We start from the raw sequence: 15,441 nt of genomic DNA, 5'->3' as shown, positions 1-15,441 counted from the left end.
AGTGCTCTGTATCTCAATATTGAACATTTTGCCTCTTCATTCTAAGCTAAAATTACGTCTGCCCATTCATTCCATGGTCATCTTTAGTTTCTGAATTGATTTTTAAGAAGCACCCTGGCATTCACGGTATTACCTCAGGGAAAGTTTCTTGAATTGCCTTGAACAATACTTCTCAAATCTGAATGTGTATTTGAATGCCCCAGACCTTGTTAAAATGTGGGTTGTGATTCTACATCGGTAGAATGGGACCTAACCAGCTCTGGGTCCTGCCAGTGCTATGGGTCCGTGGACCGCACCCCAAGTGGCAAGGCCCTGGCACATTTTCTTTGGGAGTAGTAATATGTTTTACTATAAAAAGAGAGTTTTGTGACCAATAAGGTTGGAAAGTTCTATGTTAAACAATGTTACACAGATACCATTATTTGGACTTACGAGAGCCTCTGGCTCCTAATGCCTATCCTTGTGCATTTCCTGGAGGTAGACTTTTTTCATGGACCATTCTAGGCAACTAGTATTCCCTGTGGCATATAGGAAACTTTACCTTATATGGAGAATCTGTTTTGAGAAACAATTCCAAGGAGTCTTTTGAGTCCATAATTTAATTTAATACCACCTTTTTAAAGAATAGATAATCCCCTTTTGAATGACCTATTTTACTATCATTTAAAAAATTTGACTCATTAAAAAAAATATTTGCAAAGGAAAGATGTGAAGCTGATGTGATGTGTGTGTGTGTGTGTGTGTGTGTGTGTGTGGTTTTCACATGCATTTCACCTTTGTTATGGATTATTGAAGCTGTGAGTTCCTAAGAAAACTCCTTTTAGCTGGGTTTAATTAAAGGTGAGATAGATGCATTAAGGCAGTACAAATAGCCACACTTTTTTTTTTATAGCCACAAATACTTAAGAATAGTTTTACGGTACAGCACATAGTAATAATCCTAACTATACAGTTTTCCCTAGTGAGTCCATGCTGTAAATCTTGTGGGAACTAGCACCTTTTTATGGACGTTAGGTCTTTTGATGTTGAGGCATGATTGGTGACATTTATTTAATCTCTAATCAAGTGTCAGTATTGTTCTAAACACTTTTTAATATGTTCTCAATAACCCTCAGAGGATTACTGGTGCCCCAGCCGTACCCATTCTGCAGTCCAGAAACTGTGATCTCTAGAGACTTAGAAACTTTTCCTAATGTAGTTTGGTAGAGCAGATTTTGAACCCAGGTGGTCTGAGTCCCATCAGAGTAAAACATGCATTTACTAACTGGTACTGTGATGGTTTTAACCACCATTTATTGAGGGATGACCATGTGACTGCTCCTTTGCATATATTATATCTCATTGTTCATAAAGTTAAAAAGGCAACATCTTCCTGGCATGAAGAAATCTAAGAAAGTGTAGTTTGTCAGCAGTCATTATTTCACAATATAAAAGAAAGACTTGCTTGTTGCACATAACTTAGAAACTAGTGAGGATAGGAGAAATAAATGGCCTGTATGTCATCTAGAGAGATGCTTTTAAAAAAGCGATTTTCTTCATTATAGACAATACACATTTATATCTATATACATATCTATATATCTATATATATATCTTTTGAACAAAACCCTTCCTTTAAGGTGATTTCATAAATTTACAATGAACATAACTCAAAATTTTGTCATGAAATTCTAACTCCATTCTTGAACTTAGCAACCTCTGTGCCTTTTCCCCGTGAAATAGATACATTTCTAAAAAGATCTCAGAAAGTCTCACTCAGGCTTTGGGATTGTAATTAAAAGCAGCAAAGGCATTTCTGCCATCTTCATTGAAGACTCTTGACCCCGCTAGATCCGCTTGTGAGTGTGTTTGGGTTTGGTACGAATTTCCTCCCTGACGTCGTCCCTGGGACGCCTGGGGCTGCTGTCCCGGTGGCTCTGGGCGGCTCTGAGCAGTGAGCGAGCTGTCAGCTGCCCGGCAGGCTGTGCTGGGAGTGTGCACAGCATCAAAGCAGTGAATAAGCGATTTCTGCCGTTCCCGTAGCTGAGAGCCTGTGTGATTCTCCGTGATGCTCAGTCACACTCCGGTCCTGCTCTGAATGTGGCTGTTCTTCAAAGAGGAGGATGGTAGCTAGAGGGGAAATAGCAAGATTTTGGAGTCTGGAAAGCCTTCACATGGGTATGTGTGCACAGAATGAATTATTATGTCGTGGCAATGTTGCTGCTTCCACTCTGTTTCCTTCCAAGTTACTGTGCTCTCTCTTTGCAGCTGCTCGTCAGTGTAAGCGTGTCTGTGAGAGTTCATTCATCCTTGTGCAGCGTCCTGAGGGTACTTTTAGTTGTGGATACAGTAAATCAAAGAAATTGGCTTTGTTTGTGGCATAGCTGTTAGGGTGAAACAGAAAAGAAGCAGCATGTGTCCTGTATGAGTTACAGATCTGGTTTTTATTGTGCTGGTTTTTGCTTCTGTTACATGAAATTCTTCTATACAAGGGTTTATTGTTGGGCTGTATATAAATGTTCCTTGCTAATTTGGGGTATGGAAGGCTGTGTATTGATTGCTGAAAAAGACTGTTTACTGTTTGCAAAAGTGATACTGCCCCGCATTTGGTTACCGCACTGTTCTTCTCCTTCTGACTTTTCAGTATTTTTGTGAGTGTTATGAGCTAAGGTAGTTCCTATTTAAATATGAAGGAAATGTGGTACTCTCACACTAAAAAGTTATAGATTGTAATCCATGTATTCTTTAAAAGGAGTAAGGAAAAAACTACTTCGGAGAATGAATTTTAGCCAACTGCTACAATGTGGATACAACAAGATGCTCTTTAAAAGTCTTGTCTCTGTTTTTGCTTTAAATCAATGCCAGTAACTCAGGCTGAGATGAATGAGAACTGTAGTTGACAGCTTGAAGGCAGCCTTGGGCCTCACCAGAGCAATGCAGTTTAGAGTTTGCACATCTTCCTTGTTTTGATCGGTTTTCTGTGTTGGCCGAGAGCAGACAGGGATGTGGTTATGGCTTCTGTGTCTGGCAGATTAAAAAAAACCCAGACCTGCGTGTACTCCCATTTCACTAAAAAGTTGCTCACTCAACCACTGCATTCAGAGCATAGACTTGCCTACCAAGTGGCTGTGCTTGTCAGCTCCAGTAACTCAGTACCATGGTCCTCTGTCTGTTGTGGACCAGATGAGGCTGGAATGGAGAACAGAGAGGGGCTGGCCGCCCCACTCATCCTGAGCACCAATGGGTGGGTCTGTGTGTTTATTACAGCTCAGCCGGCCAAGCCAGCCAGTGCGTGGGAGAGCAGAGGCGGCCAGGCGGTCAGTGATGGGAGCCCCCCGCTGTCTTGCTGCTCCTCCTTTCAGCATTCCTCCACTCCCTGGGCAAGGTTCCCAGTCTTTCTTCCCACACTCTTGCAAAGGCCGAGGGAAGGCCTGACCCAGCTTCTGGCTGTGAGTGGAATGCTCTCCACGTAGCTAAAGAGATGCAGCATAGCAGAATCTTCTGTACAAGGCTTTGCACTTCTTTTCCCTCCCTGTGTTCTGTTAGGGGCTACCTTGCTGCTCCCTGCCCCCCCCCCCCCCCACACACACACAGACAGGTGGCTGTGTTCCTTTGATGAGCCTAGCTGTAAAGAAGAGGAAGGAACTCTATTTAACTGGGAAGGCCGGTTCTGCAGGAACCTTCTCTCTTCCTGCTCTGAATGGTCACTGGTTCAGTATGTTCCACAGACTTTTTCATATACTCACTATACTAAGCATATATATATATATGTATATATATATATATATATATATATATATATATATGATGGAAATGACAGCAAACACAGTATTTAGTCAACTTTAAATGATATGCCAGCATAAGATAAAAGTACTGAGTTTGCTAAATTGTGGCAAAAAAAGAATAAATTCTTTTATTTGAGTACCCTGATTGGGCAGGGAGCAGAGGAGGGGCTGGGGGACCCTGAGGGACAGCCTGATGGCTCTCCTCTCCAGAGAAAGCCAGGCTAGGGGACAGGCAGGGGGAGGGTGGGGAGGGCGGGCTGCCAGGTTGTGGTCCTGTCCCTGTGAACTGAGTAAGACCCGGACTGAGGCAGATGCGTAGCAAGATTGCTTGGAGCCAGTTAAACCTGGATTTGAATTCCAGCCCCACCACTTAGGAGTGCTGGTGTGACCTTTTTGAACCACAGTTTCCTCCTCTATAAATGGACAGTAATAATTCCAAGATGCTTACAAGGCTTAACTGAGTTGATTTATATTAACTGTTGAGCACAGTGCCTGGTACATACTGAAGGTTCATTCCAGGGTTGTGGTGAAACCAGACAGGTTTTTGCTCAGGATTTGTGCAGCCAGCATAAGAAGCAGCCATCGGGAGCTGTGAGGGGTGGTGAGACCAGCCCAGACAGCCTTTGGCGGGGAGTAGCCAAGTGGGGGAGAGGAGCCCACGACAGATCCACAGGTGGCAGTGTGGTGGACAGGGGAGCCATGGTCAGAACCAGAAACCCAAGGAGTAGCAGCAGCTTGCTAAGGAGATTCCAGGGGATAAGCCAAAGGTAAACCCGAGGGTTAGTGGCAAGACACTGAGAAACCCAGAGCCTGGATCCCACGTCTGAATTGGAGATGGGACAGAGGGAGGGCAAGCTTCCAGAACAGGAGGAAGCTGAGGTCTCTCTAGCCTCTGTGCTCCCAGGAGAGAGAGGAAGAGAGACCTGGGGGCATTGTTTTGGGGATACCTAACCCTGGTATCTGAGGGCTCTGAGTACCCATTTGGCTGATGAGCCCAGGGAGACTCTTTTCTTTATGATACAGTGTATATATGTATATGACCCAACTCTAGGGGAGGTTTTGGTTTTAAATTGAGAAGAGGGAAGATGATTCATAGGTAGTTTAAAACAAAACTCATTAAAGCATTTATCCAAACAAAATCCTCCATCAGGACCATGGTGTAAATTAGGCTCAGTTGTGATGTGATTTATTCCCATCACCACTCAGGGCAGCAGAAGTCAGGAGTGGCCCTAAGCAGAATCGAGATGGAAAGCTAAATGTTGAGAGAATTATTTTTAAAAGATCCATGGACACTATAGAAGGTTATCAGTGAAAGCTACCATGTTCATTTCTAGGACTCTTTTTGATCTTATTGTCAATATATTTAAAAGGCTCAAAAATACTTTTTTCTTTTTTTTCAAAAATACTTTTTATTTTATTTTAATTTTTATTTTTTTAATTTATTTATGATAGTCACACATAGATAGAGAGAGAGGCAGAGACATAGGCAGAGGGAGAAGCTGGCTCCATGCACCGGGAGCCCGATGTGGGATTCGATCCCGGGTCTCCAGGATCGCGCCCTGGGCCAAAGGCAGGCACTAAACCGCTGCGGCACCCAGGGATCCCCAAAAATACTTTTTAAAAGGAAAATGGTTTGCAAGTCTAGATTAGACATAATAGTGATTTTCATGACAATAACATTTTAAATTCTAGATACAAAAGCTGTTCATTCAAGCCTTTCACCCAATCAAGTGATACTGACTAGTAAGCATGTTTCTTTTCCCTAAGAAAGTCCTTTTCTTGGGGAGCGGAGTGAGGGCAGATTTGAAGAAATAGGCACATGAACAGCTAACCAGAGTACTGTAGTTAAACAGCTAAAATATAACAATATAAATGTGATGCATATTTTAAAAGCAGCAAGCTCTCCCATGCCTCTAGAACATTAGAGAGAGAGATTGTTGCTACAGGGGGTCACGGAGTAATGGAGAGGACAGCCAAAAAGTCATGCAACCCATCATCAAGAAGTGGGAACCAGAGTCTTCAAAGATATGAGGCAGAATTTGATCAACTCTTTGGGTGAGAATGTTGCTCCTCATGGAGAGGTTAGCCAGGGGCAAAGGGATTTTGTCCTTTTTGGTAATAAAGGGAACATTCATTGGTACAGAGTAGCTAAAGCAAAGGTTTCCCCAATGAGATCAGAGTACATTGCTCTCCAGATTGTGGCTTGCTGCATAGACAGGCAACAGAACCCATACATCCTAGAACAGATCCCTGCTGGTGGATTTAAGCAAATTTGGCCTTAAGTTCGTTCGCACAGTTCCCACATTTAGCCAGGCATCAAGAAGCACTTGGTGTGCTTTTAAAAATGGATACTCAGCAAACATCCCCCCTTTCCTTGAGAACTTGGTTCCATGGTCCAGCAGAGGGCAGGAATCTTTCTTCTAAACATTTCCCAGGTGATTGGGTGTCATCAACACTGGGTACGTGGAACCGCTAAAGAGGAAGCAGTGTCCCATCTTTTGCCATTGAGTCAGTGCCCTGGAACCTGGTTCGTCCCCTCTGTGTGCATCTCCATGGCCTAGAGTCGTTCTGGGTGGTCAGGGTTTTGGCCCATGCAATAGTAGTAGTGGCTCTGTGAGAGCTGCTCAGTGCCCTGAGTCCAAACCGCCTGCCTGCCTCCCTGCCTTCCCTGGTTGATTATTTCCATTTTTAGGATGGGAAGTGAGACTGGCTTATCTCAAACCTGAGGAAGTCTGAGCGACCAGCAGGAGGTTTTCTAAAGCACATGTTTTTAACAGATTATTCTACGTGTAGGAATTCCCCTGTAATCAGTGAAGTTTGGTGAGTGGAAGTCCCCACAGAGGAGCTGTACCGGCGGGAAGAGGCCTAGTTGGGAGATAGTCTTATTGGGGTTAGGCCCACCATCATGGCAGCAGCTGACATCGGATGACCTTCACATCAAGTGGCTGATTGTGAAGCCCACTGTGTTCGTTCTTACCTTCCTTTGATTTAACAAAACGCTTCCACATGCACCCTGTCATCTGCCCTCCCCACGGACGCGTGAAGACACATAAGAGAGGTGCTGTCCTTCTTGGTGGCAAATGAAAAAGCAAAGGCTCAGGGTCTTTGTCTACGTAGCCATGCTGGGACCCAAACCAAGGTCTTAGGCTCCTGGACCAGTGCTTTTGAAATTCCATCACTCTGCTCAAAAGCCCTTAAGCATGCAAAAATAAGCCAGACGGGAAATAGACGTGTTGTGTGTCCTGAGAAAAACTCCCGCCAGGACATGGGCCTGTCTTTTGTGTACGCAAACCAGACTCCTATAGGAAGTCCTTTCCTTTGTCACATGCTATAAAATAAAGTTTTCCATTGTTGGTGATGTTTGATATTTCCTGTCATAAAAATTCACCTTTGGAGTCTGTGTCCAGGTCTCATCCCTTCACCAACGCAAAATGTAAGTTCAGACAGGAGAATGTCTGTTGCTTCCCTGAGGAATGTTTCCTTAGGAATGTGGAAGTTGTTTGTTGTTGGCCTTTTCTTTTCTTTCTTTCTTTTTTTTTTAAACAGCTTAGGTCATCTCAAATTGTATTACCTCTAATTGTATTTGCAGCAGTCCTGCTGACTTAAAAATAGTCTGAACTCTATGGATATGTGGTTGTGTCCAGTTTTTTCTAAAGCCCCAACTAACCAGGCTGTAAATGAGGCCTGGGGCGGTCACCAGTTCCTTCAGGAAGTAAGCAGGGATCTGGAGGGGAGAGCAGTTCTCAGGGCTGAATCTGAAGATGCAACCGAAGAAGGGACAGGACTGGGTAGGTGTTGCTGTAGGAAGAAGGTGGCCCAAGTGCAGTGGCTGGGAGACCCCTACAGAACAACAGCCTTTCCAGGAGGATGCCAATTGTGACAATTCAACAAGAACATTAAAAATTCATTTTATCCAGATTTAGAATTTTTCTGTATGTTTACCCTATGGAAAAAGGTGTGTTGTTTCAGAATTGGCCCTAGCCAGAGGCATGTGCTAAAAATCACTGTGCAGAGCTTTTAGATGATAAAGGATGTTCCTGTTGGGCTTGCCTGCAGCTTTAAGAAGTGCTATGGAAAGAGAACACACCATATCTGCTTTCATATTACTGTATGTAGGGCTTTTGGGGATTTTAAAAGTGATTTTAATCCACGACAATCTTTGCTCCATGTTTACAAGATTGTTTTCACAAATGGCCTTTTCACACCTGTATATTAACAGAAGACATGTATTTGGCAAGGAACCAAGTGCATCGTTGGTGAGCATATGCAGTGGGCAGCCGCTTTGGAAAACAATATGGGAGTTCTTCAAAAAGTTAAAATAGAATTACCATATAATCCACCAATCCCACTTCTGAGTATATATTCAAAAGAATTCAAAGCAGGATCTCAAAGAGATACATGCACGCCCATGTTTACTGTGGCATTACTCACAGTAGCCAAGAGCTGGGAGCAACCCAAATACATCAACAGATGAATGGATATAGAAAACATGGTGTGTACACACTGTGCAATATGATTCTACCTTCGAAAGGAAGGAAATTCTAACAACATGCTACATGGATGAACCCTGAGGACATTATGCTAAGTGACATAAGCCAGTCACAAAAGGACAAGCACTGTCTGATCCCACTCATGGTAAGGTATCTAAAGTGGTCAGAACCATAGAAACAGAAAGTAGAAAGATGACTGCCAAGGAACGGGGGCAGGAAGGAGGGAGGATAAGTGCTTAATGGGTATAAGGTTTCCGTTTTGTAAGATATGAAAGAGTTCTGGAGATCGGTTCACAACAATGTGAATACACAACGCTATTGAACTGTACACCTAAAAATGGCTAAGATGGTTCATTTAATGTTACATTTTTTTTACTACAATAGAAAGGAGGAAAGGAAAGAAGACATTAAATTTACTCTTTTGTTATTAGAATATATTCATTTCTCCTAATTTTGCTGAAGTACATTTTGAGAATTTGAAGTAGCTCCACATCATGCAAAATTTCTCCCAAAGAAAAAGTCACGATGACTGACCTTAGTCTGTAGTTGAAGATTTTGAAGCCATTCGGTTAAATGAGACTGCATTCCCTTGGCGAGGAAGTGATCAGCAGCATGAAGAGGTCTGCAATCCACGTGGGCGGTGGTCCAGACCTGCTGTTTGTGCAGAGGCCTGCCTGGTGGAGGTAACTCTGGGCTTCCACACACAGTGGGAGAGAAGATCACTTAAGTAGATTAAGGGTCAGATTACCGAGGGTCTGGAGTACTACAGGAGAATTTTGTCAGGATGCAATTGATAACTACTATGTAGTTTCTTATGAAAATCATGAAACCGTTGTTTTAAAGCAGTTTACCTTGGATAAGTCTCAGGAATAAAAGGCACAGCAGAAGGAAGGTACTCAGTGATACTGTAATAGCGCTGTACGGTGACAGATGGGGGCTCCACTTGTGAGCACAGCACAATATTGTCAAATTACTGTGCGGCATGCCTCAAACTTATGTAACGCCATGTGTCAACTGTACTGAAAAAATGAAAGGAAGAAAAGGTACAGACCAGGAAAAAAAAAAAAAAAGGCATTTTACCTTGGAAGTGATCTGTAGTTTGGCCAGCAGGGAGCCAGGTGGGGATGGAAAGCAGGAAGACCAGGTGTGTATCCTGCCTCAGACCCAGCCAGCACTGTGTAGCCCAGTTAAATCCTTAAAGTTCCTGGAACCTTAGTTTACTTATCAGCAATTTGCATTTCAGTTAAAAAAGAATTTTTTAAGTGCCTTTTCTCTGCCAGGTATTATCCTAGGTCCCAGGGATAAAAAAAAAAAATGTACTCTGGCCCTTTCCTTCCCTAAAGGAAATTATGGTCTCAGAGGGAGAGCACACATATAAAGGCAGTGCATATGCACAGATGCAGTATCACACTGTAGTGCTAAAATCCCTCCCTTCTAGGCAGCAGACGTGGAGAAACCCAACTCCATAAAATGTGTGTAAATGATAGGACAGAAACGCAAGGAGCCCATCAGCTTAGAAGAGTCTTTAAAATCACAAAGGGAAAAGGATAAAGCAGAAAATCGGATCATTGCAGACCCAGTTGGGAACGAAGGCGGGGAGTAGGAAGAAAAGGCAGACGTAGGAACAGGGGATGGTGAACACTGCCACTCTCCAGAATGATGTAGAAGTACTAGAATCAGGGTGGTAAGCCATCTTTAATATCTGTCCAACTGTTTTTTTTTTTTAAAGATTTTATTCATGAGAGAGAGAGAGAGAGAGAGGCAGAGACACAGAGAGACAGAGAGGCAGAGACACAGGCAGAGGGAGAAGCGGGCTCCATGCAGGGAGCCCGATGCGGGACTCGATCCTGAGTCTCCAGGCTCGCGCCCTGGACTGAAGGTGGCACTAAACCACTGAGCCCCCCGGGCTGCTCTGTCCAATCGTTTTTGTCTTACCACGAACAAAGGTAGTCCTGGCAGAGGCAGCAATGCTGGTAAGTAGGAGCGGATGACATTGGCTTGACCCCTGCTGCACACACCGTGTACTATTGGGGCATCAGTCTACTCATCCGGTGAACCCGGTAGTACCTACCACGTAGCATTGCCGCGAGGATTCTGTGAGCCGGGTCACACAAAAGGACACAGTGCCTGGCACATTGTAATGCTGAGGGAAATAAATGATCTTGGACTTCTGTAATGTGTTTCAGTATCATTATTTCCCTTAGGTCCACAGTGATGTAATAAGTTATTGTCGAGGATTTACAAATGACCCCATGCGATGGCTGTTACTATGTATATTTGACAATTCAGCAGGTGAAAAACTGAGAAAGAAACTTGACCCAGCGACTCAAACCTCCCCACAACCATTTTTTAAAAGATTTTTAAAAATTTATTTGAGAGAGAGAACAGGCAGGGGGGAGGGAGGAAGGGAGAGGAAAAGAGACTGAGAAGCAGACTCCCCGCTGAGCAGGAAGCCTGGATAGGGCTCAACCCCAGACGGGACTGAAGTTCATGACCTGAGTCAAAGGCAGACACTTAACCAAATAAGCGATCCGGGCACGCCCCAAAAACCACTTTTTAAAAGATTTTATTTATTTGAGAGAGTGAGCGAGAAAGAGAACATAAGCAAGAGAGCAGCAGAGACAGAGGGAGAAGCTCCCTGCTCAGCGGGGAGCCGACATGGGGCACCATTCCAGGACCTGTGGGGATCATGACCTGAGCCAGAGGCAGACGTTTAACCACCTGAGCCACCCAGGTGCTCCCCAAAAACCATTTTTATGGAGCACAGTTATGTAAAGCCAAGTCCATCTGACCCAAAGCCCTGCTCTTTGATTGTATGTATGTTGGTTGGTTGCCAGCCAGCCAGCAAATACTTAGTGTCTGTGTGTACCAGGCAGTGGTGCAGGTACTAGAAATACAGTTAAGAGCAAAGCAGACAAAAATCACTGCCTTAATGTAGTTTACACCGTAGTTGGAGGGACAGGCAACCAGCAAAGTATATGAGATGGTCAGAGATGCTATGGAGAAAAATGAATCCGGAAAGCAGATGAGCGGAGAGTGCTGGTGTTGAACGGGCCTGTGAGAAGGACTCAGCCGAGCCTCGAGCCTCGAGCCTCCTGTGCTTGGGGGAGGATCTCAGGTGCAGGGAACAGCACACCCTGAGGAAGGAGAGCTGGGCTAGGAAATGAGAGCTGTCAGAGCCAGAGCTCCGTGACAAGGCCGGGAAGTGCAGGGTGTGTTTGGGGTCGGGGAGCTGTCTTCAGAGACTTGGCCTTCAACCTCCCCCCGGATGGTTTGGAGCAGTGGAGTGACAGATTGGCCCTGGCTACTTCGGTGAGCGGGGAGGGGCTGCTGCGGTGACCTGGCTAGAGTGGGAGGGCAACGAGAACTGGCCAGATTCTGGGCGCACTCTGAAGGGAGGGGAGAGTCAGGACTTGTTGATGAGCGGGACATGGGATATGTGAGGCAGGTAGGAGAAAAAGAATGGCCTCTGACAAGCTAAAACCTGTAAACTTACTCCCATTTTGTAGATGGGAAAACTGAGGTTGGAAGAGCGACTGGTGCCAAGGTCATTAAGCTAGAAAGTCAGTAAAGCTAGGGTGCTTGCCAAGGTTTGTCCACATTCCGTAGGCTTCCCTCCCACTGCGGGCCTCCTGCCCTGCCTCACTCACCTACTGGAAGATTCAGCTGACCCAGCGCCCAGGACCATCTTGTTTCTGCAGTGATTAGTAAACATTAATCTATGGTGTTGAAACAGTCACTGTGGAAATCTTTCTCATGGTGCACCTCAGCCAGAGATAGTTTTCTGACTGTATGATAGCAACTCAGGACATCACTAGGTAGATGAAGGGCCTTACCTATTTCCAGACAACTTCATTCTACTACCTCCTGTGGAGGTTTAGCAGTTTTTCCATGGAATCGTTTTCACATTAGACTCCAGGAAATTGTGAGTTTGTGCCTTGTCACCACTGGCTTTTATTTTTATTTTTTATTTTTTTTAGTCCCCCCGCCCCCCCTTATTGATTTTCATAGCAACATCCAGATCAGATGGTGAAAACTTCTCCCTGGAAAATGTTCAGTGGGTTTTTGAGGGGAAAAAAGTGTCATTTTCAGGGCTTTGCTGTGGGCAGAAAGCCCAGGTGCCTTTTTTTTACTGCTTTTCCCTGTTTTTGGCTCAATAGCTGCAGCTGAAAAATGATATGAGGAATGCTATTGGTGCCAGGCGGTGCCAGATTAGTGTTGGCCGATATCTGCAGATTCCTGCCCCTCTGGGCTCCCTTAAAGGCCAAGGGTTTGCATGTACCCTCCTTACCCAGGAGCATCAGAACATTTCAGCCGCTAACCGAGGTCGCTATTGGGCATGGTAGTCTGGCAGCTGCTCCAAGGTCTCCAGTTAGAGAGAAAGCTTGGAGCTTTGGTGTTTGGGGTTTTGTTTTGTTTTGTTTCTGTAGCCTAATAGGAAAGACTCATGCATGTACAAAAAAGTTTATATTGCTTCCTCAAGACTTTATCCCTCCACCACCTTGCCCCCAAACACACACATCAGGAACGTGCCCTAGACTGGATGACCTCATATTCTCTGCCTTCAAGCACTCTGTCCACAGCATAGGAGATAGACGTACCACATGGTTTCCAGGCTCTTAGCTCACACACATGTCTCAAAGTGGCCTTTCTCCAGATCCCACTCAAACCCCGGCATTGGGCAACAGACGCACCACCAGCATCGCACTCCAGGGGGAAGCCCCCTGAGACAGAAGGCCCTACCACGTGGCATCGCCTCCTACTGGGCGTGGACACACATTTGTGTGCACATGCACAACTGCAGCTGGCTCTCTGCTGCCCACCTGCCTGCACTCCCCTTGCCTGGGCCCTCCCCTGGACCACCTGCACTGCCCTGAGCCAGGTGCTGCCTCTCTTCATGGTCAATCAGTCTGCAAGCTACAGATCTGCAAGGCAGTGCCAGGGGTCTGGAGAGCTTCCATCCGGACTTTGTGGTGAGGCCCTCAAGGGACATTCTTTCCCTGCCTCCATTCTTCCTTGAGGCAGCTCCCTTGTATATACCCCTCTCAGACACGGGCCCTCATCTTCCCTGAATGAGACTGAGCAGGGTAACAGTGAGCAGAAGTGACGTGGGAGAGGATGGTCAGAGCCCAGGATACCCTGTCCTCTGAGAGCTCCAACTCCAGGCTCACTGCGCTGACACGCAGTGTGCTGCTCCAGGCACGGGGAGACCATCGACAACCTGGTACTCTAACTGGGACGGAGGTACTCACACCAATGGCTGTAATTCACCACATCCCTGCTGTCATAAAAGTATGCTGGAGGAGGGCCCACGAAGCAGCTGGCCCACCCCGCACCCCACCCCCAGGCCCACAGGAGGACGGCTGCTGGGTTGTGGGAGTTTCCCAAGTGTAGTGGGGCGCCCAGGCCTTGGGAAGGCACTTGGGAAGCATGGGCCCTTGTGAAGACCTGGCCTGCTGGGCGTGGTTGGCAGGTGCTCTGTCCAGCGCTCAGGCACAGACAACGGGCACAGGAGAGGAAGGGGGCAGCTTGTGAAAGGGGCGCTCACCCTGTGTCTTCCCCAACCCCGACTTCTACTCCATGTGCTTCCTCTGTCTCCCTAGTTTACTTGGCTTTAATTCATCACCATAATGGTAGTCCTGTCTGTGCACGTTGAGGAAAACTCGAGTCTGATGCATATAATATGATCCTAGAGCTAATTTTCATGGTGTTGATCGCCTCCCACTGTTGCAGATCTTTTTTCAATAGTTATCATTGTTTTCACATAAGAATTCTAGGCTCCATTTACAAAGTGTGTTGCTTTAATTTTAATTTTAATTTTAATTTTAATTTATTATTTTTTTAGACCAAGTGTGCGCACAAGTTGAGTGGGTCACTGGGGGCAAAGGGAGCGGAAAAGAGAATTGTAGGCTGGCTCCATGCCCACCATAGAGCCTGAAGTGGGGCTCGATCTCACAACCCTGAGATCGTGACCTGAGCCAAAATCAAGAGTCAGATGCTTAACTGACTGAGCCACCCAGGTGCCCCCAAAGTGTGTTTCTTTTAAAAAGTTGTTCACAACTGCAGCATGGCTGAAATGACATGAGGGAAGCCACGGGGCCTGGTATGCAGAGCTCAGGGCCATGGTCTTGGGGCTGGACAGGTCTGTGGAGTACCGGAAATGCAGCCCGTCCAGCTGGGATGGGCTGCAAATGTAAAAGGCATGTCAGATTTTGAAGACTTAGAACAAAACAAAGAATAGAACATATCTCATGTTTTAAAAAAGGTTGTTTAGTTTAGGAAGAAGACCTGTCCCCTGAGGGTAGTTACTAGAAATCCAAATTTGTGGGTCCTTGAAAAGGGCAAGAACAGATAGCACTAGAGAGTCTCAAACCAGCCTTCTTCTTCCCACCACACTGGCTTCTCTGACTTTGCTGTCTTGTTAACTCTACCAATAACTTGGGATTTTCCAAATCATCATTGACTTCATCCTCTCTGTTGCTCTGTCATCAGCTTGACCTGCACAGACAACATCCTAGAATTTCAGTTCCTCTTGCCATTTCCCCTGGTGCAGCCCCCTTGGTTCCACTCTCCAACGAACCCATCATCTCCCCAGTGGGTTTAGGAACTCCCACCCCTCCCTCAGGCTACTGTGGCAAAGTCCTCTCCAGCCCGGCTCCCACCACACGCGCTGCCATCATCACAAAACTCTCTTTCAGTGAATCCCAACCATAACTCAAGGATGCTGGGAACTTGACACACATCATCTCACCTCATTCTCCAAAAAGAAAGAAAATAGTTTCTAAAATAGAGGAGGAAGCTCAGAGAAAGTTTCTGGGTCCTGTGCCTACAGACGGGTGAGGCTAGAATTCAGACCAGACTCTGTGACTCTACAACCTGTTCTCTTTCTATAGTGTCAGGGGGCCTATTTTCAAAACCTGTCACTTCCTACTCAGAATCCTGAAGGAGCCACCCTACTGCTTACCGTAGACTCTTGAGGCACCCCCCCATCCCAACTTTTCAAATCTCATATTAGATGGATGGGTGTCCATATACCGTGTGTTTCCAATTGGGCCACATTTGGTTCTCAATCAAGAGCCATCTCAAGTATTTTAACAAACCAGCTACTTCCATGAAGGCTCTCTCTGTCTTCTTCACAGGAATTTTCTCTTTCTCTGTATAATTCCCTCTGCTGGATGACAGATTAG

The 15,441-nt window shown here is 45.7% G+C and overlaps 1 protein-coding gene across 5 annotated transcripts in view; it reads left to right on the top strand.

The window, feature by feature from the left end:
* Positions 1 to 15,441, top strand: part of SPATA13 (spermatogenesis associated 13) — a 346,365-nt gene that overhangs the window by 309,582 nt on the left and 21,342 nt on the right. Inside the window, exon 1 of one of the 5 annotated variants that reach the window (XM_041765385.1) lies at positions 1,853 to 2,157. The exons of the other annotated variants lie outside the window; for them this stretch is intronic. Coding sequence (XP_041621319.1) covers positions 2,103 to 2,157 — 55 coding nt within the window. The 5' untranslated portion in view covers positions 1,853 to 2,102. Of the gene's footprint in view, positions 1 to 1,852; positions 2,158 to 15,441 lie in introns of those variants that run through there. 5 annotated transcript variants of the gene reach the window in all.

Source organism: Vulpes lagopus, chromosome 8 (assembly GCF_018345385.1).
Source record: "Vulpes lagopus strain Blue_001 chromosome 8, ASM1834538v1, whole genome shotgun sequence".
NCBI lineage: Eukaryota > Metazoa > Chordata > Mammalia > Carnivora > Canidae > Vulpes > Vulpes lagopus.
The sequence above is the reverse complement of the archived record's forward strand: the minus strand, read 5'-3'. Positions and strand labels throughout refer to the sequence as shown.